The sequence below is a fragment of the Rhipicephalus microplus genome, chromosome X, assembly GCF_043290135.1.
Source record: "Rhipicephalus microplus isolate Deutch F79 chromosome X, USDA_Rmic, whole genome shotgun sequence".
NCBI classification, from domain to species: Eukaryota; Metazoa; Arthropoda; class Arachnida; order Ixodida; family Ixodidae; genus Rhipicephalus; species Rhipicephalus microplus.
Window position 1 is genome coordinate 47539621 of NC_134710.1, and position 22327 is coordinate 47561947.

The 22327-nt window shown below is 44.3% G+C and overlaps 1 protein-coding gene across 3 annotated transcripts in view; it reads right to left on the reverse strand.

Annotated features, from left to right (window-relative positions):
* Window positions 1–22327, reverse strand: part of trio (trio Rho guanine nucleotide exchange factor) — a 458133-nt gene that overhangs the window by 123966 nt on the left and 311840 nt on the right. For all 3 annotated transcript variants that reach the window (XM_075876473.1, XM_075876472.1, XM_037427115.2), the window contains exons 42-47: window positions 18467–18533; window positions 18277–18389; window positions 18032–18191; window positions 14988–15080; window positions 14761–14895; window positions 14480–14665 (exon numbers count right to left, since the gene is read on the reverse strand). In XM_075876473.1, coding sequence (XP_075732588.1) covers window positions 14480–14665; window positions 14761–14895; window positions 14988–15080; window positions 18032–18191; window positions 18277–18389; window positions 18467–18533 — 754 coding nt within the window. The remainder of the gene's footprint in view (window positions 1–14479; window positions 14666–14760; window positions 14896–14987; window positions 15081–18031; window positions 18192–18276; window positions 18390–18466; window positions 18534–22327) is intronic.

The window sequence follows — 22327 nt, forward strand, 5'->3', positions numbered from 1 at the left end:
TTTCAGAGAACGATGGTTGCTGTCCTCGCGGGACTGAAATGGCCTTGGTGTACTTGGATGACATTGTCGTATTTCCCGCTACACTTGACCAACATCTAGAGCGACTACGCACAGTATTAGAAGCCATTCGTTCAGCAGACTTGACCATCAAGCCAGAAAAATGCCACTTCGGTTTTGAAAAGCTGCGATTCCTCAAACACGTCGTCAGCTCTGAAGGCGTTCGTCCAGATCCCGAAAAGACAGCTGCTATCACGAAGTTCTCGAGCTGCTATCGCGAAGTTCCCGACACCCAGAGAGAAGAAGTAAGTACCTCGCTTCGTGGGTTTATGCGTGTACTATCAGTGATTTGTGGAAAATTTTTGGAATATTGCTGAACTACTTACTAATCTAACAAAAGACGACGTGCCCTTTATGTGGGAAAGTGAACAACAGGAAGCATTTAATGAGTTAAGAACACGCCTGCAAGCCTCTCCAATCCTCGCCCACTTCGATGAGACTGCCAAAACTGAAGTTCACACTGATGCGAGTAACGTCGGCCTCGGAGCCATTTTAGTCCAGCGGCAAAATGGCCAAGAAAAAGTGCTAGCGTATGCCAGCCGCAAGTTTTCGAAAGCTGAGACAAACTACTTTGCAACCTAAAAAGAGTGCCTCGCGGTCATCTGGGCCATAAGTAAATTTCGACAGTACCTCTACGGTAGACCATTCCGAGCAGTCAGCGACCACCATTGCCTGTGTTGGCTGGCGAATCTCAAGGATCCCTCTGGCTGACAAGCAAGATGGAGCCTTAGGCTACAAGAGTACAATATTACTGTGGTATACGAATCTGGGAAAAACCACAGCGATGCTGACTGCCTGTCACGCGCACCAGTGGAGACAAGTGAGCCGGAGAAAGAAGACTTCCCATTTCTAGGTGTCGTCCAGGCATCAGAGATCACTCAACCACAACAAAATGACCCCGATTTACAACCGCTTATACAGCATCTCCAAGGACTCAACTTTAAAGTCTTGTGCACTTTATCCAGAGGGCCCCCTTCGTTCTGTCTTCGAGAAGGGGTCCTTTACAAGAGGAACTTCGAGCCCGATGGTGACAAGTTTTTACTCGTACCTGCACCTTTACGAAACGAGATTCTGCACGCATGTCATGATGAGTCAACATCTCGACATATGGGTGTCAGCCGTACATTTGCCAGAATTCATCTAAAATATTACTAGCCAAAGCTGTTAGCATCAGTTCAGCACTAGGTGAAAACTTGCCGTGAGTGTCAAAGACGCAAAACTCCATCCGTGAAACCAGCAGGCCTCCTCCAGCCAATAGAACTGCTCGATGCCCTATTCCAACAAGTCGGTATGGATCTCCTAGGCCCGTTTCTGACATCGACTGCACGCAAGAAGTGGATAGTCATAGCCACGGACTATCTCACTCGTTACGCTGAGACTGACTCGCTATACAGTGCAACAGCTCTTGAGGTTGCCAAGTTCTTCATCAACAACATAGTCCTCAGGCATGGTGCACCCAGCGTTGTAATTACAGATCGTGGCACAGCTTTTACTGCAGACCTATTGAAATGTCTAATGCGAATGACCCATACAGACCAGAGAAGAACTACGGCATACCATGCTCAAACAAATGGCCTAACGAAGCGCCTGAACAGAACTCTGACTGATATGCCTTCAATGTATGTCGACGTTGAATATAAACTGTGGGATGAAATATTGCCCAACATCACGTTCGCATATAATACAGCCGTTCAAGAAACAACGCGATTGACACCATTCGAACTTGTATTCGGCCAAGCAGTCGCCACTCCACTGGATGCCATGTTGCCACTGAATTATGAAAGCAGCAATCCACCTGACCTAGACAACTTCTTGCAAAGAGCCGAGGAAGCACAGCAGATGGCGAGATACAGAATACGCCACCAACAGTGTATAGACTCCTACCGGTACAATCAGCGTCGTACTGAAGCGCATTATCAGTACCGTGACAAAGTATGGATATGGACCGCAGTGCGTCGCAGTGGACTTTCTGAAAAACTTCTTAGCTGATAATTTGGGCGTTACGAAGTACTCAATTGTGTAAGCGATGTAAAGTACCAAGTCAGATTCGCTATACATGGAAGCTCAAAACGCCGCAACCCTACAGAGATTGTACATGTAGTCCGAATGAAGCCTTACAATGAAAGATCATCAGAAAACCAGTGACGCCTACCAGGAATCTATTCGCTGCCTGACGCATCGGGACGATGCGTATGAGGAGGGGGATTATGCCGGCGACATCTTGACTGCATTCAAACAACGCGCCTATCACCGCATGCCGTCTTGTGTTGCGCAGAGACGATGATGGCACGAGCACCCAGCTGGACCCGGCTGATGAGCGTCACGCGCTTGGGACTTCTCTTGGGAAAGGAAGAAGAAGGCAGTAGAAGGGCATCTTTGGTGTTCGACGGACACATTCTATGACCATAGTCACATTGAGTTGTGGGCACAGGTTCGCCCTTTTATTAATTACGTTTTATTATACCCCCCGAGTCCTTCAACATCGCTACAATATGTAGGGTTTAACGTCCAAAAACCACCATACGATTATGAGAGACACCGTAGTCGAGGGCTCCGAAAATTTCTACCACTTGGGGTTCTTTAATGTGCACCCAAATCTGAGAACACGGACCTACAGCATTTTCGCCGCCATCGAAAATGCAGCCACCACAGCCGAGATTCGATCTCGCGACCTGCTGGTCAGCAGCCGAGTACCTTAGCCACTAGACCACCGCGGCGGGGTGCCCGGCCAATGTCAATTTCTTCTTGATTTCAACTGTGATATCCTTGGCCCGGTTTGTTCCCTGACCCACTCTGCTCTGTAGTGCACAGCGTATCCCGAAGGAGTGCGGCCAATAGCGTGGGTTCAGTCTTAACGAGCCGCAGGGCCCCGATCACTGTCGCCTCGTGTGACTAACCCTGCTGCACATGCGCGTTCAGAGAGCCAAGGCGCCGAGCGCAGCGGGGAAAGTACACAGTACTGCTCTCAAAGAAGTCGCAACACTTTATTGCCTGCGGCAACACCAAACAACGCCATACAGCGCCCACTACAAAAGGCGGCGGGAAAGCAAACGAGGGTTATCCATGCCACGGGCAAAAATTACAGCACCAAGGGTGCCATGAGCACGTCTCCGTGGGCAAAAGGGATTCACAGTGACACGCCCCTGAGAGAAAATGAGCCCTCATGACTATGCTGCGTGCTCTCACGATCAGTGACCTCAGAGCTGAGCGCTCCAGCGAGGGCAAACTCCACTCCCATTGACTTCCAGGGGTACGGGTCGGCGTAGTACGATCACACGCGAGGACACCGCACCGCTCTTCGGCCTAGCGTTCGGAAGGGGCAATGAAAGGTAAGTGCTTACTGCGGGCGCAAGGCACCGTTGACGAGTCCGAGCTAGCTCAAAACAAAAGAAGCCAACGAACGAAAAAAAAAGTATGTTCACCCTTCGATGTCCAGAGAGGTCTTTCTCTGACTCCCGAAGCGCACGCTCGAAACGCCCCGAGAGACTCAAGCGCAACGCCACGGTTGACATCTGGGTGAGAGGGGTCAACGACATTCTCACTCCTCCAGTGCCGACAGACCACGAAGGAAGGGGGTGTGATGTTTGGATATGAGAAAGGCAACAAAACCCGCGCAATGACAGTGGGCTAGCCTCAACTCCCACAGCTCTCTTCTTGTCTCTTAAGGTTACATCTATCATTTGCCTTTCCATCGGTCGCTGCGTTGTCCTCAATTTAAGCTGAACCCTCTTTGTAAGCCTCCAGGTTTCTGCTCCGCAGATAAATACTTGCTGTTATATACCTTTCTCTGGAGGGTTAGTAGCAGATTGCCATTCTGATTCATAATTCAGGAATACTTGCCAAATGTGATCCACCCCACCCTTATTCTTCAAGTTACCTAACTCTCACGGTTCGGCTCCGCAGTTACTACCTGTCCTAAGTAGACAAATTCTTTTACAACTTCCAGCACTCCTTTACAACTTCCAGCATCTCTCCACCAATTGCAAAGTGCTGTTTTCTGCCAAAACTGTAGTACATTACTTTAGTTTTGTGGATATTAATTTTCAGACCTACTTTTCTGCTTTCCGTGTCCAGTTCAGTAATCATAAGCTGTAATTCGTCCCTTAAGTTACTCATCAAGGCAATGTCATCAGCGAATCACAGGTTACTAAGATACTCTCCATTAACTCTTATTCCCAACTCTTCCCAATATAGGGTCCTGAAAACCTCCTGTAAACACGCGGTGAATAGCATTAGAGAGATCTTGTCTCTCTGCCTTACACCCTTCCTTATTGAACTTCTGTCGCTTTTTATATGGAGAACTATTCTGGCTGTAGATCCACTGTAGATTGTAGATTTCTTCCAGTATGTTTATGTAGGCTTCTTCGATACCCTGATTTCCCAGTGCCTGCATTACTGCTGATGCCTTGACAGAATGCCTTCTCGTATCTATAAAGCTATGTATAGGGGTTGGTTGTATTCCATGCATTTCTGTATTACCTGATTGATAGTATGAATATGGTCTACTGTGGAGTAGCCTATACGAAATCCTGCTTAGTCCTTTGGTTGACTGAACTCTTATGTCACACTAATTCTATTAGCTATTATTTTTGTACATAGTTTGTAGAAAACGGACAGCAAGCTGATGGGCCTGTAAATTTTCAAGTACTTGACGTCTCTTTCTTATGAATTAAAATGATGTTGGCATTCTTCCAAGAATCTGGTACCCTTCCCGTCAAGAGACACTTCGTATATAAAGTGGCTAGCTCTTTTGCTAAGATACAATGACAATATTTTTACAGAGTGGAGTGTTGTAGAGTATTGCAAATCAGTGCTGTGAAATCCGACGAGGTGGTGGAAGGGTTAAAAAAGGAAAACTGACAACCACCCATTTAAAGCAGTAAGTCACAAGGAAATCCAAACAGGTTTCTCAAAAAGATAGCTTCTTAGTTGCCAAATGATTAGTCTTGTTCTGGGGTTCAAACCTAGGATACTTCTGGGGCAGTCGCTTTACCAATTGAGTTAACCAGGGCATGTTCATCACAATATTTAGAGCCCTTAGAAATATCATCTTGTTTTCACTGCCTCTTGGAATCCCCAATTCTTTCCAATATACAAGAGACAGATCACGCCTAAAAATCCATAAATAGCGGAAACAGTATGAGTTCTGCATACCTAAAGGAGCCCCGACATAAAGTTTTGCATCTAGTTTTTCTCTTGCAATAAGTAGCCAACGACGCATATATCACAGTTGAAAAGCTCATTTTCTCAGGCATGCAACAGCAAATTATTTGGAGATGATTTTATGACGACCAGGCACAGTTTTGGTTTCTAAGAATGCTAAGCGAGGCAGAACCCAGAGTGGTTTTCATGGAAACATAGCTGGCTACCTGAGCACACAAAACCTTGAGCACATAACAACCACCTTGGCAACTGTTTTCGCACAGAGGCTTCCTGGTGCTGCTATAATTCCTTCTGAGATGTTGCGAACATGAGTGAACCCCCAAACATGCACTGCCTAGGTAAGGATGTCAGCCTTTGCACTACCGTGTAGGTCTGCCCCTCATTCTGTTGAAAAGGTCTGCTAAGAGAGAGTGCTCACAAGGATTGTAGCACTCGATTGCAAGGATGATGATGATGATGATGGTAGATTTTAGAGGCGCATGGGCAACTCAGGCCAAAGAGCGCCAAACACAGGGTTTTTCGTTGGTTCAATTATAGAAAAAAGCTCAAGGTGGCAAGAATAAAAGAGTGGGGCATAGGGATTAAACATAAGTGTAATGACTATGTGTGATGAGTTTAAAACGGTCTAAACCTATGGGTTTTAAAAAGTCACGCAGTGGCGGCAGTGGTCCTTGTCAGGACAAGGAGTGCGTGCTGCATGACATTTGGTAAAGAAGTCTCAGCGGTTCTCTCAGGATAGAGAGAGGGCTGAGATTAGTGAGAATACGTAATTAAGTGCAGGAATCCAACATCAGCTAAGAACATTAAAACTACTTTTATGGGAAAGGTGGGATCGTTCCCAAGAAAAAATAAAGGGTGAGGCGGTATGTGGCATTTGTATAGCTTTGGGAAGTGATGCAGTCTTTGTGGTTCAAGGTACGGGCACATAATTAAAACGTGAACTACAGATAGCACATCACCACATTTTTCACAACACGGTGCAGGAGAGTTGCTTAAAAGATGCATGTGTATGACCGATCCCGAGTCTGCTCAGTGCAACCTCTTGATGCCTGTTACGTTTTTCAGGAGAGTATCTACCTATTCTTGGCTTTACTGTAAGCAATTTGTTTTCAATTGCTGCGTTCCATTCCTCTTGCCATTGCTTTCGCATTCGGTTTCTGGTTAGCGGCCTCAAGTCCTCATATGGGATGACGACTACGTCTACTGTTGGGCGGAGTTCAGCGGACTTCGCAAGTCGGTCCGCTGCCTCATTGCCAGCTATGTTGCAGTGTTCCGGAACCCAGCATAGCGTGATTTTAAGCTTGGATCTGTAGGCTGACATGAGGCAGTTTAGAAGGGTATTAGTCACTGGATTTTTATGTGTCTTTGCGGAAGACAACGCAGTCACTGCACTGAGGGAATCTGTGTATATAATGGAGGCTGGTTCTTTCTTCTTTAAGATGTGCCTTGTAGCTAGCAGTATGCCATAGCACTCGGCAGTAAATATGCTGGTATGTTCATTCATTGTTGCAGATTCAGAGTGCGCTGAGCCGTATGCAGCACATGCGACGGCCGAGGACTTGGAAGCATCAGTGTAGTACTCAGCACACCTGTATTTTGCCTGCAAGTACATAAAATGCTGATCGATTGCGACTGGGAGGCCATGCTTTCCTACCTCTAGGAATGACAAGTCGCAATTGATAGCTGGCATTTCCCATGGTGCCACAGTGTCCTTGTGAGAACTTAGTTGAAGATTGGAGACTGGTATATTAAGACTTTCAAAGTGTGAGGCAACTCTGATGGGATACGTTGGCGTAGCGGATGGTCGCCTCAAGAACAAGTGGGCATTTGATGTATGCTGCAATAGCTCGCGAGATGGGTGGTCGACATGAAAGAGCACCTTGGTTGCATACTTGATGCTTGTGAACTGCCGTCGTCGTTCTAATGACCACCGATCTGTCTCAACGCACAGGCTGGCTATTGGGCTGGTTCGGAAAGCGCGACTAGCCAGACGAAGCCCATGGTGATGCACTGGGTCGAGCATCTTAAGTGTGGATCTCGATGCTTTCGTACACAACCGAGCCATAATCAATCAATAATGAGAGCACTACAGTACTGAGAAGGTATAATAGACAGTCACGATCTGCACCCCATGACTGATGCGAGAGAATCTTGAGCAAGTTCAAGGCTTTCAAGCATTTCAGTCGCAGCTGCTTGATGTGTGGGACAAAGCTGAGCTTTTCATCTATCACAACACCTAGAAATTTATGATCCTTCTTAGTAGCAATGGTGTGTCCATTCATTGAAATGTTGGGGGACGGCCTTATGCCACGTAGTTTTGAAAAGAGTAGGCAGACAGCCTTGTCACAGTTAAACTTAAAACCTATTTTGTCTGCCCAGCTTGAGAGCTTATTTACTGCCAACTGAATCTGACGTTCGCAGATGGCTAGGTTGCACGATTTGAAGCCGATCTGAATGTCATCCACATGTACAGAGTAGGAAATTGTTTTAGGCAGTATAGTGTTTATGAAGTTCATTTTTACGATGAACAGTGTGCAGCTAAGTACGCCACCTTGGGGGACACCATTTTCCTGTGTAAACCGCCTTGAAAGGACATTTCCAACACGAACCACGAACGTACGTTCAGAGAGGTAGCTTTGAATTGTATTCAGCATGTTCCCTGACACTCCAAGAGATTGCAAGTCATGGAGAATGCCATAACGCCATGTCGTGTCATAAGCCTTCTCCAAGTCAAAAAATACAGAAAGGCAGTGTTGTTTGTGAATGAAGGCATCCCTGACGTAGGATTCGAATGCTACGAGTTGGTCAGCTGTCGACCGGCCTGATCTGAATCCAGCTTGACGACGGTCAAGGAGGCCATTATATTCAAGGTAATACATGAGGCGACGGTTTACCATTTTTTCAAATACCTTGCACAAGCAGCTAGTCAGGGCGATAGGCCTATAACTAGCGACAAGTGCGGCTTCTTTTCCTTGTTTGAGGATGGGTATTATAACTGCCTCTTTCCAGGCCTTGGGTAGACGCCAGGAGGACCATACGCTGTTGAACAGTAAGAGAATGACATCAAGCGTGTGTTTGTGTAAGTGTTTCAGCATGCCATATGTAATCTTGTCTTGGCCTGCAGCTGAGTTGCCACATGTTGCCAGCACTGCCTTCAATTCGTCGATGGTAAACAGAGTATTGCAGCCTCCAGCAGATGGCCTTCTATCGCGGATAGGCTTACGTTTCTCAGCAAGCTTGCGTCGTTTAAAGAAGCCTGTATAATGTGCTGAGCTGAAGACATACTCAAAGTGTTGGCCTATGGCATCTGCCTGGTGTTCCAGCGTATCACCAGCAGTACTGACGAGAGGGACCGGATGAGTGTTGTGCCCTTGAAGTGCTCTTACTCTGTTGTACACCCTATGCGTATCAGCGTAGGAGTTAACTGACGAGAGAAAGGACTGCCAGCTCTGCCACTTTGATTCTCGTCGGATACACCTGCCATTTGCTTTTGCACGCTTGAAATTCATCAGGTTGTCAGCTGTCGGGTACCTGCGAAATTTCGACCAAGCTTTGTTTTGGTTCTCGCGAGCGTTTTTTGCACTCCGCATTCCACCAGGGCCGTCGTTTGTTTCGCGTCTTGTCAGATGTCTGTGGGATCGATCGCTCTGCGGCCTGTATGATATGAAGTACGACCAATGCTTCACAGTCATCAATGCCTAGGTTTTCAATAGAAGAACGCGACAGTTCTGTAAGTTCTCGGAATTTTGTCCAGTCAGCATCCTGTTCTCTAAACCTGGATACATTTGTAGTCGTCTTACTTGTACTTCCTGTGTGTTTTAGGCATACAGGAAAATGATCACTTCCATAGAGGTTATGAATAACAGACCAGTCTGTGGTTGCCATGAGTGAAGGGGAGCCGATAGCAAGATCTATGGCTGCGTATGAGTTGCACACTGCGTTAAAGTACGTTGGTTCTTTTTTGTTAAATATACAGGAGCCGGAGTACAAGAGGAAGCTTTCGATAAGGAGCCTCGAGAATCTGTCCTTCTGCATCCCCATAGAGGGTTGTGCGCATTAAAATCTCCAACCAAGAGGAATAGATGCGGGAGCTGGTCGACTATAGTTTCAGACTCTTTAGTAGACAGGTGGTAGTCTGGAGGGATATATAATGAGCACACAGTTGTCATTTATCCAAAGATAAGGGTTCGTATTGCCACTGCCTCTAAGTCGGTAACCTGAGTGAGGTTTTGAGACGGGAGTGCTTTCTGCACCACGATAGCGACACCGCCGGATGAATGGGAAGTGCCATGCCTGTCCTTTCGGTATACCACATATCTTCTTAGAAAGTTAGTGTGTGTTGAGTTTAAGCGTGTCTCCTGCAGGCAAAGTATGTTAGGTTGGTGTTGAACAAGTATTTCATAAATGTCATCCAGGTTCTTCAGTAGACCTCGGCAGTTCCAGTAGATGATACTCTCGGCAGCCAATTTTAAGAAGGAAGAAAGTTAGGAGGGTTATTCAGACTTCGCCGCGTTTGTCAGGCGCCTGGACTGGAGGGTGTTTCTTCCCTCTGAGGCGTTCTGTTGGGCTCCGCTTCACTAGGATGGATTCCGTGAGCATCAGAGAAGCTGAGGACGCCGGTGTCACATCCATTGCCCCCTGTGAACACTCGGAGGCTGACGGAGGTTTCTTAAGAGGGACAGGTGCCCTCTCAGTTGTCTGCGTCGTCCCCGAGGTCTCACGGAGGTCGACCTGCGGGGTTTGGATTGTCTGTTTTGTCTCTGAGGTCCAATGGAGGTGGACCTGCGAGACTTCGAACGTTGGTGCAGCCTGCGGCTGCTTGGTGCGGGGCCGAGTTGTGCACGCATCAGCAAAGCTGTACTGCGTGCCCACCGTTGCTAGACGCCGCCCGGCCCCCCGCCGCGCTGTGTCAGCGTACGTTCTTCCGTAGAAAAGCGACACCTTCTTGCGGGCTTCAGAGAATGTGATGTTTTCCATTACTTTTATCTGGATGATTTCCTTTTCCTTTTTGAAAATTTCACATGTCCGCGAGTACGCTGCGTGCGGCTCGTGACAGTTAGGGCACTCTGTTTGCGTGGAAGTACAGCTCTCCGTTGGGTGCTCATGATCACCACACTTTGCACATGTTTGTTTTCCGCGACAGGTGTTCGACCCATGTCCGTATTTCTGGCATTTATAGCACCTTCTAAGGTTGGGTATGCAGGGGCGAATTTCACAGTGAAGGAACACAGCTTTCACGGATTTTGGCAGGATGGAGCGGTTAAATGTTAGTACTATATGAGGCGTCACCACTTCTTCATTGTTTCGTCTGATGGTTATCCGACGGATCGCGACTACGCCTTGCTCTCGAAAGCCTTCAAGGAGGTCAGCTTCAGTTTCTCGCATCAGATCACGTTGTAAAATGACGCCTTGAACACTGTTAAGACTGCGATGGGGGGTGATAGACACGTCCAGGTGGGCGAACTGCTTCTGTTTAAGGAGAGTGTTTGCATGCTGTTTCTGGCTTACTTCAACAAGAAGATCACCGGATGACAGTTTCTTTGCGTCGTACTTTTTGCCTATTAGGTTATCAAGGGTTTTAGCTATCAGGAAAACCGACAGTCCTGCAACAGAGACGTTATCTGCCATAGAGTCTATGACTAGAAAGTGTGGGAAGTGGTCACAATCGCTTTTGGTTCGTTTGGAGCTTTCATCGGTGCGGTTCCTTTTCAGGGACCGATCATTGAGAAGGGGGAAAGATTTTGCCATGTGGTGTATTTCATGTTCGGCGGCGATGGTGACCACCCACCACCGAGCCCAACAGGGGGACGCTACAAGGTAGAACACTTGAAGGCGCCAGTCATACATCGCCGCTATAACCAGATATAGGGTAACTACCCAAGGTTGGGTAACTACACAAGGTTAACCCTTGCCGCCAGGAAATTTGGAAGTAAACGGAAGATAGGAGATGACAGGGTAGATAAAAAACAAGAGATAAAGACGAAGATGAGAGAGGAGAGAGATAAGAAAAGGCGACTGCCGATTTCCCCTGGGTGGGTCAGCCCAGGGGAAATCTACGTGAAGCCGGGGCCAAAGGGGTGTGTTGCCTCTGCCGGGGGCCTTAAAGGTCCAATCACCCAGCATCAGCTCAACCCCCAGGATCCCCTTTTATCCGGACACAACAAAGCCACGCACGGCTAGGCGTGGGAGGGAGTCAAAACTCCCCCTCCGATCCGTCGTGTCGCTACACACCAAACGCCTACTTGCGCAGGCGCCCCTGCGGGGACGATCGCAAGGACGTAGGGGCAGTTGGCTGTTTCAATATAATAATACTTGATGAGGTTTAACGCCCCAAAACCATATGATCATGAACGTTGTAGAGGAGGGCTCCGGAAATTTCAACCACCTGGTGTTGTTTAAAGTGCACCCAAATCTAAGTACACAGGTCTCGAGCATTTCCACCTCCATCAAAAATGCGGTCGCCGTGGTCAGGATTCGATCCCGTGATATGCAGCACCATAATTATTAAACCACTGCGGCGGGTGGCTGTTTCAAACCAAAAGCACGTTTTGCGTACAGTAACGTAACATGCTCTTTAAAATTCATTTTAAAAATGGTCCAGGCTACATTACCACTGATATTTCATAGATGATGCATGTGTGCCTACACAAATGTATCCTACAAGTTATTTTACCTTCAAAATTTTGTGTTAGTACTTCTTTATTGTCCTGCACACTGGGCTATGCTATTTTTAAATAGCTCTTCGGCCCCAGAATTGGTCAACAGGATAAAAAAGAAAAATGATGGCAATAAAACTCAATACCAAAAGTGCCTTGAAATTTTATGCTTGAATGAAACTGCAATAAATTGAGCACATTTCGTTATACTTTATGTATACTGAACAAAATCTGCTATGAAACACCTGCCCTTGCCCCAATATAGAAGAATGTTTGCACGGAAGATGTTCTCCATTTATTATCATGACTGCATGCACTGCAACGTATATGCAGCAGAGCTGTCTAGTTGTCTCCTCATGTTATATCCCTGTCACACTGAACATTTAATGTCATTAGAATGGAATGACATTTGCATATAATGACATGCAACTGCTACACAGTGAAATATAATGTCATTAGAATCAAATGACTGAAGCAATCAAATGAGTTCTAGAAACACTATTGCCGTTATAGTCAAATCGAATGTATACTGTCGACCCAAGAGACTATTTAAAAGGTGGAATTTGGCATATTTAGTTTGACCTGCATTCATGTAAACATGCTTCTAACGTTACTTTTTTAAGCCGTCTCACATTTCAACAAGGACAGGTATAAAGAAGGCTCTCACAAAATGCTTTTACTTTCAACCTCAGTGGTGACAGGCTGCCGGCGCTGTCAGCCATAATGTGTGAACAAGCAGACGCTTTTGTGCATGTGTATGCAAGTGTACGCAGCGATGGCATAAGCTTCACGAGTGCAATAAACCCAGGCAGAGATGTCTGCTCTCATTAGGCTATGGCAGTTTCATTACGAGCTGTTTTCCTGCATGAACGCATGTGAAACTGTGTTTTAAAGCAAACAAACGCTGAATGCTTTGGGTTTCTGTGAGTGTGCGTTTGAACGGCAAACTATACCACGTGTGCATCTATTACTTTGCGTTCTATAAAACCTCAATAGACACGGTATGTTTCTTTTCCATTTTTTTTTTTTATTTACCTGTCACGCTGTGCATGCCTTAGAGAACGCATTTTGCCTTGTTTTACATGCACAGACTAAACAAGTTGCGTCTCGATTCTTCTTTTATCTCGTGATCAGATATCTTAGTCTGGCTTATGCACATTTTTCGGAACGCCAAGAACTAAGCTACTAAATGCATTACTTGCCGCAGCTTAGCCTTGTTGTTCAGCAGCTCTGCATGTCAGCCACGTTGCTTGTGTTCATTTCATCAATAATTCTATCGGCTGTGACTACTCTTTAACTGCGTCTTCTTTGCTTACGATGGCAATATAAAGTTTGTATGTGTGTTTGTTTAGCAAAGCAACTTCTCAGATGTCTCTTGAAATAAATATCTTCTTTTTTCTACCAATGTACCGTTACCTACCTCAACTTTTGCAGCCATTTTTTTTTTTCAATTATCGACATCAATACCATGAACGAATGACATTACTTTTTCCTGTCTAGCACCACCACGCATTGAATGGCATTCATTGCACCGATAACATTTAAATCCAGTGGCATTAACACCTCCAGCATGACAGGGGTATTAAACAGTCAGTAGAAGCCCCAGACCTTTTCTTTAGACTTGCCAAACAAGCTTGCAAAATGTGATCACCACTGCTTTTCTTACATTTGTAAAGAAGGCAGTGGTGATCATGTTTTGCAAATATCCCAGGGCTGTGTGCCACAAGGATGCTCTATTTAAAAAAAAAAAAACTATTTCTGCACCTTGGCCAGTTCCTCTGCTCTTCCTTTTCAAAGAATATAAACTAGCCATTTTAGCATCTCTTCCCTCGTGTCCTACAGAGTGCCCCATAAATATTTCAGTGACAAGGGTGCTGAGCTGATGAAGTTAACTCTGCTCTTAGAATATTAAAATGCAACAAAATTACTTATTTGTAGCGCACCTGATAAGCTGGTGCACTGTACCTTGACTTATCATGTCAGTCGCTAGCCGATACGCTAAGCAAGACAAAAATTTTTTGTCAGCGATCTTTTAATTGCAGTGTGCATTGCACCACGAATGGCACCTTTAAAGAATAACAGCAATAGCATATGACAGCACATTTGCAAAAGTACATCACTCCACTCATTCTGTTGCGAGATGACTCGATTACTTAAGAAAAACTAAACAAAGTGTGCTCAATCCTAGAAACTTCAAGCCCAGGCTTACTGAATGAGTTAAAAAAAATTGCACATGCTTTATCCTACACCTCTTGATCTCTCACAGTGTTTTTTTTAGCTGCTTTATTACTACTATTCAAATATGCATAAAGAACTACAAGGCCATAGCAGTGAATGACCAAAAGAAAGTGTCCCTTAACCTCAGATATAAAGGTAAGACCTTTTTCAACAGCTTAAAAAAAAAATCAACCACATTCTAGCTACTTGAGGCATTTAACTGCCCTACAAAATTTGTATGTCCTCAGTATGCAAAGCATGTAAAATCATATCATATCATATTTTCTTTTTAGCCCGTGTATCAGCAGATTCTGTATGCCAAATAGCAATAACCATGCATGATTTCTTTGAAAAGAGAAGTGAGTCCGATTTTTTTAAATACCCACCTGCAAATGATTTTTGTAGATGTATGCTTGATTTGAAAAGGGTGTCTTTGCACCAACTGCTTCACTTAAAATGATGATTTGCTCGAAGAGGAACACCTGACGTTCCCGAAACTTGGCACCCGTTGACGGCTCGCTCACTAAAAGAAGCCCCTGAAGGAGCAGCTTACCCTGGGCAGTAATCTTGCCCTGGAAGAAGAAGAAAAAAAAACATTGAGTTATAAGGCAGTACTAGCAAGCTTGGATAGCAAAATACAGAATGGTCATTGATAAAGGGCACCTACGTCAAAGCCTTGCAGCCTCCCCACATTCATCATGTCATTGGCTGCCTTTGGAACGACATGCATGATGTGCACGGCTTTTCGGAGATCCTCAGCCTCCTTATGTAACTGTGCCCGTTCAGTGTACTTCAGTATGTCCTGCCGAAAGAAAAACAAGACAAGTGTGTCCCACAGTGGCAACTGAGACAGATTCTGCCACAAAGTACTCAGATTTGTTTGAGCCTGTATACCTTCAAAAGGAGTTGATATTTCATGATGCGCTGAACTGGCTTAATGAGCAAATCAGGCAGTTGCAACTTGTGCCCTAACTTCTGACGGATTTCCTGAAATCAAAGCATTCATTGCAGCAATGTAAGAAAAAAGGTGATGCAGTAAAATATGACATGCATACTAGGACAACACGATGTGAACCCTCTAATATATGTCACTTGCATCACAGGCGCTCGTCGAATACCGTATAACAGACTTAAGGCAATTATTAAAAAAACAAACACTTGAAAAAACAGCAATGAGTAATTAATAAAACATTGAGCACTTGTTAACTGAAATATTTCTTTTTAATAAAAGTAACAAAAAAGTAATAAAGAGAGTATTAAATGAAATATTTTAAGCCACCTATGCCATTCATTACCACATATTACTGCACTGAACATGCGTACACCTAGGCATTTGTTTTCATTTAAATTATTATTTCAGCGATGCTTTATCACCTGCTAGTGCCTGCCTATCTTATAAAGTTGTTTTCACAGTTACTTCACCAATAAAATTTGTATGTATATATATATATATATATATATATACATATATATATATATATATATATATATATATTTTTTAAATAGTTAAAAATTAATGCTTTGTGAACATTTCTCACTTACAGCTCAGTCTTAATACAATAAAGATAAATGTACTGATTCAGAAGATATATCATGAAGCAAAGCTAGAATGTTACTTGCCAATATCAGTATGTAGTACAAAAGAATATCTGACAAAAGGTATTTTAAGCATTGGATTTCAATTAACATATATTTTTTAAGCACTGAATTTTAATGTATCAGTACTCTTCATGTCATATGCAATATACAGTAAAACCTCGGTGATACGAGGAAGGACTGAATGAAATAACAGACGTTCTTGGTGAAGCAGCTAGTTCTCACAACGGCAACATGCATGGGTGTTAGAGATGCACACATCTGCCCACCCTACGATTTGCACAGGAGAGTTACACATTTTCAGCAAGTGTCTTGATTATGCAGGCACAGCTTTATCTCCCAAAAAACAGCCCCCAACACCACCCCGGTAAGAACAGAGGAACAAAGAACAGCAGTTCTAAAATTTTCTGGCCTTGATCTATTGCACACACAGCACTTCAGTTAATTTCTTTGCAGTACTCTGTTGTCATGGGGAAAAATGTGCAAAGATTAGGAAGCAGCTACAGTTAAACCTGCTTATAACAAACCTTGATGTAATGAAGTTTCTTCTATTCCCCCCCCCCCCCGTTGCTCCATAGAAGAGCATGTATTTGCGACCGCTATGCAACAAAGTAATAGCAAGACACAACCTTGATACAATGAATTTTCCCCACAGACAGTCTAGAAATTTGGCCCCAGATTTCGGCATTTTAGTACAAACATGCATCTTCAGCAAGTGCCCCGCCCCCGATAAAGTGGGAAGCGGCAGCGGCGTGCACGGTGCACTAGGCGAGAGTAACCGCTCGTCTTTGCGTGCAGGTGACCGTGAGGCAGGCCGGCGTTGCCATTGTTCTTGGCGCTGCGGGAGCATGCGTGCATGTGCCCCCCTCAAACAACAACAACAAAAAAATACTTTTGCGTTGGCAGTGCTACGTCAAAGAATAGTTTTCCTTGGTATCCGTGTGCGTGTCCATGTCGTTTGCTGTTCGTTTTCGACGCCGTGTGGAGTGCATGGTTTCACTGCGTGCACATGATATGGCTGCGGACAACGTTGAGCATTGATCATTTTCTTGCTTTTTTTTAAATGCAGACAGCCGTGTCGTCACTACCAAGAAGATATCGGATTAGGCATTCCGAGACCACAGGGACAACGGATCTTCGAGGGTCGACTGCTCACGTGCTTCATTCTTGCGCCACGCCGCGAGTTCACAGGCTCGTAGCCTTTGCGATTAGCCAATTAGTTCTGGGAACAACACGACGGCGCGTTGAGTGCAATGCAATAAATGCAAGAGCAATAAATTGTAATGTTATATCAAGTAAGACTTGCAGCCAGCTCTTTTGAATCATATAGTGTCAAACTTCTACAAAATGGTAATGTAAGAAAATACAGCCGCTTCAGGGAAAAGTGCTCTTTTCACACAGTTACTTCGCCTTGAAAGCGCAGCTGATGCTTGCACAAATAGCATGAGCGCCAGCGATCGCGACGCAACCTTAAAATCAAAGTTCATTGTTGCTAGTCAAGCAACTTCCCCTCATTTGTAAATGTTACGATGCGCGGGGGCATATTATGAATTTAGACTTACTACGAAACATAACGGCAATGGCAAAAACCCACCTAGAGTGTCCATACAATTGCTATAGCAATAATAACACAGTTTGTTACCGCTAGATAAGTGTTTTGGGTTAAATCTGCCTTCAGTCCCTCCTTTTGTTTGATTTGTGCATTTATTTTCCGAATTTTTATACCAAACCTGCATATAAAGAAATCCCCTTTATAACAAATTTTTTCAGGAATTTATCAGTTTCGTTATATCAAGGTTTAACTGTACTGGCTGTTGCAGGTCATAACGCATCTCAGTTTATTATTTCCACACGTGCACATGCACCGCGTACTTAGAAGTATGAACACTGACGACTAAAAACTTTACTGGCCATCAATCGGAGCTGTTCATGACATCACTGCGACACTGAGCAAATATCAATGAGGACATGTGCCAGCTTTCTTTTGTTGCATACAAATTTTCCATGCTTTCTGGTAATACAAATTACAGATTATAGACATTATTTCGACGACCCCTCGACATTCGTATCACCGAGGTTTTGGTGTAACACCTTTATGCAATCTCCACTTTAAAAAGCATGACAGCAGTGGCTTAAAAAAAAAAAAACACGACACAAAAGCAAGGACAATGGCATGCAAGTGAGATGCCATGGGTCCACTTGTCCTTGCTCCGCATCATTCAGCTTTTGTTCCACAATATATCCGTGTTCGGCATGCAATATTGTACTGGACTGACACCAGAAATTTTTAAAATAAAAGGACAAAAAATGATATCACAAGAAAATAAGTTAGAAACACTTACTTCAAAATAGGTATCGATGTATTCAGAAACTATATATTCAGACTTGGGTTTGTTCTGACAGTAGACAACGTACATGTTGAGCCTCCTTTCATAGCGCCTAAACAGTAAACCCAGACGTTCTGGCTCTTCTAGGCATTTTTCTAACTCAGCTAAAAACAGGCTGAAAAGAAACAAAATGCAACAACAATGATTATTTAAATGTTACACAATGCATGACTGTTAGATGCAGCTGAACAAATACTTACTCCCTGTGCCATTCATAGATAGCTTCTATGTTTCCGAATATGATTTTGTCCTTGCCATTTTTCAAGTCCTCTGGCATGGGCACTTCCGCCGACTGCATCACAGCTATGTATCCCTGTAAGGCAAGTGAAATAATTAGTTCATTCTGGCACAACTTATACAATAGCAGCATAAAAAAGAAAGATGTCATACCTCCACAACGTAGCCAAGGTCTGTCACATACTGCTTCTCTGTGTCGACAAGCTCCTTCAACACAAAGCTGGAGATTAAGCATTAAAGCAATATTTCAGGGTCCTTCAAACAAAAATTGAACACTAATGGCACACAAGCCCAGTACACTGGTTTTGTAGCAGTTCTTAAAATAGCTAAAGCCTACAAAGCAAAATAACAATAATAATAACCATCATCATCAACCTGACTCTGCCCACCGCAGGGCAAAGGCCTCTCCCATGCTCAGCCAATCAACCTTGACTTGTCCAGCGCTTGCTGCTGCCATGCTATACCAGGGACCAAGAACTGAATTTTCTTAACCCAGTTTTTAAGCAAAATAGTATGCTTACCCTTCTTATTGGTTGTAGCTGCATCAGTTAACACAAAAGTGTGTGGCTATTTTATTATTAGTATTTTTTGACCAGAAAAAGCACCTGAGCTTTGCTTAAATGTCCTCCAACAATGCTGTAAAGTGATAGAAATGCCAATAGCCCTCCTCGCATTGTGCTCAAAGTCTTGCTTTCACAGCAATGGGTGAAACTGTGGTTAACCCCCTTGCTATTGAGATTTTCAACCGTTCTAGAATACAATAAGCAGGTAGAATAAGTTCTGAATGCTCGCTGTCACATGACATCTCTTTACCTCCTCATGAGCTAGGCACTCCTGACCCCCACGATTAGTTCTGGCAATGCGTCGCATTGATAGTTTCAGCATGGCATACGTGAGCGTGCTTTACACGCTTACAAAAGTTGCTGTGACGGTATTTTCGACGAAATGCCGCACGCATGTGACATTGCCAAATGCGCACATGGTTGTTGCAACTTGAGCTGTAGCAAAGAAACAGACGCGACTTTTCCCTGGGTGCCGCAAAACAAACCCCTACGCACAAAGTGCCTGAGTGCCGTGCCTCTGCACCATCGTTGTGAGCCAATGCCTTGCCAGGTTCGCTGAAAACATTCATTGTGGGAAGCTTCGATGGCTTTTTTTTGCTGCTATGGCTTCTGCTACTAGGTCTCTGCTGCTACTAGTGTCAGTGGCCAAGCAGTAAAGGTGGGCAACATTGGGCAAGGCAAATGCTACCTCAGACGGTGCTTTGAAAGGGTGATTCATGTTGCAGGCCAGCATAAACCTGGAAGCACAGGCAGTACCCTCGATTTTTATATACATTCTTTTTTATACACAACTAATGAAACCGACATACAATTAAGCCAAGAAAAGCACAGGGGACATTTGTGGTTTCTTAACTACTGTATTTACTTACATAATTTGCACTGTTATATAATTTGCGCACCCCTAATACTTAGGCAACTGTACTAAAAAAATATTACTTGCATATTTTGCATTCCCCGACCCAACTGAGCCAGATTGCTAGTGCACCCCTTGGCGAGCCGGCGTGTGAAGAAATACATAAAATCGGCTGCGAGTTCAAAGTCTCTTCTTCCGAGGACTTCCCCCCAACTATTGGTGCCGAGAACACTGTACCCAAAAGCCCCAACCTAAACCCCCCTCGCTCTGTGCATCCACCCGGCAACGCGTGCTTGTTTGATTTCACAAGTTCAGAAGATTAGGTTTTGCCATCCCTCCGTCGCATTTTTCCTGTTCCCTTGCAATCAGCTACAATGATTACATACACAGCGAAATTTAAGCTCACTGTTATAAAGTTTGCCAAAGAAAACAGGAACTGTGCTGCTGCCAAGCACTTCGGTGTGTTCTTCAACGTGTGACGTTACATACGAGAGAAAGCAGAAGAGTGCACACTTGATAACAAAAGTTTTCTGCCAATGAAGATAACCTTCTCAACAGACCTTTTTTAAGCACACTAGCACCGCTAATGGGCGCACAAGTGCTTATGGGAAAAGTTGGTACGCTGCAGCAGCCGCGGCGACAAGCGCGAACTTCACCCTTTGGCTTTTCGTCTGCACTGTGCCAGCGCTTGTCAGATTAAGTGAACTCAGCAAGGTGTGATGTATTACTGAGCGATTCACAAACAAACTTCAGTGTTTGGGTGCGATGGCCTGTCTACGATTTGCACTTGTCCCCCTGTTCAACCAGCTGAGCCGCTAAGAAGCGTTAGTTAATTATTACTATCTTTTAGTGTCAGTTCACCTTCGGCATAAATAAAAACAGTACAACTTGGTTGCCTAAAAGGTGCAAGCACTGTCCATAAATTCACAAATGCATTAGGAATCAATGTCCTTTGATGCTGTTTACGAGTAAATATTACGGTTCTGGTATATTTAAAGAGTGCTATGAAAATAAGCGCAATTTCGTAAAACAAGATACATTGACTGTGCGGCACTCGCAGCATATGCATCTACCAACTTCCCTTGGCAGGGGAATAAAGCCTACAGGGCAAAAAGAAAGAAGTAGGACCAGGAAAGAAATATGCACTCCGGAAATGCTCACTCACGACCGAAAGTTATCGCACATGTGAACAAACATATATAATAAAATGGGTGTGCATTGCACATGTCACAAAAGGTACAAAAAGACTAACAACCGAGGTGCATGTTTATAGCTAATTAATAGAGTTAAGTATCTTCTATTTTAACGATAGCAAAAGTTAATTCACTTAAACAAGGTGCGGTATTTTTATGATATGTCTCCGAGATTTCTCGTGTGGTCTGGCTAAGGTGACTGTGCAAAATGACTAGACCTTCAAAGATGAAATTGCATTTGCATGACTGAAAATGCAAGGTGCGATGACATGGCTTCATTCAATGAATTTTGATGCTCTCCAATGCGTGTGTTGATCCATCAACCAACTTTACCGATGTATATATGGGAACACAAAAGGAATTCGGTTAGAAATTCTTGCACAACAATTGAAAGGACAATGGCAAGCCTCTCATAGTACTTTTCTCTGCCCACTGCAGACTCCTGCGACCTTTTGCGCTCTACGGAAAAAATGTTACTATAAGCTTATGGTGTAGAAAATGCAACCCTCATCTCTTATCGCTAACGAACTTCCTTTCAGACTGTGCAGAACGGATGCATGAAGTAACTCCAATATTCCTAGTTTCTTTGGGGGGTGAAGGTCGTCCGAATTAATCGTTGTTTGCAGTGCGAATGAGCTGTTCATAAACCGATGCAATAAGATGTAGGCAGGACACCGCACCAACTTGCAGCTGTAAAATATTGCTCATGTAAAGTGCCCAAGTTTTCTTTGCTTTTTTTTTTTTCTTCACCGAGTGTAAGTACATCAATATTCCTCAAAAAATATTTGAATGCGCCGACGCAAAATTCAATAGTGGTTTCACTTAATGCGGAATATAGTGCCAGCAAACATGCCCCGAAGAGACACTTATGCATCTGATAAGAAACCACAAATTATCAGAGCAAGGTATCTCGCACATGATTCTAGTTCCATTTCTTCGTCTTCAAACATGTTTAAAATGTGTTTACTTTTCTTTTTTTCAGTGCATGACACGTCTATAAAAATTTTAATAAAAAAAAATCTACAGCGGTAACACTTCTCTGCAGTCTTTTGTTGACGGCCCAATCAAAACGCGATGGCATTAAAAACCATAGCGCTTTATGAGCAGGTCATCATTGAATCACTATGCGTATAGTGTTCCAGCTCACATTCTCACAATAGCATTTTTGACCACATGTATTGGTATGCAACAACTCACCGGCCGCTCATCTTCTACGTTTGATGTCCAGTGATAGCTAGACTGACTGCATATTCCTTTCACATTTCATGCGTACATATCACAGGTGCGAACGCAGGTGCGTTAGGACCCTATTCAACAAGCGGCGGCATGTTCTTTTCGTTTTGTGCTCTCATGGCGCCAAAGAGCAGAGGGCGGAGGAAGAGCCGGTTCTCTCGGCGTACCAACT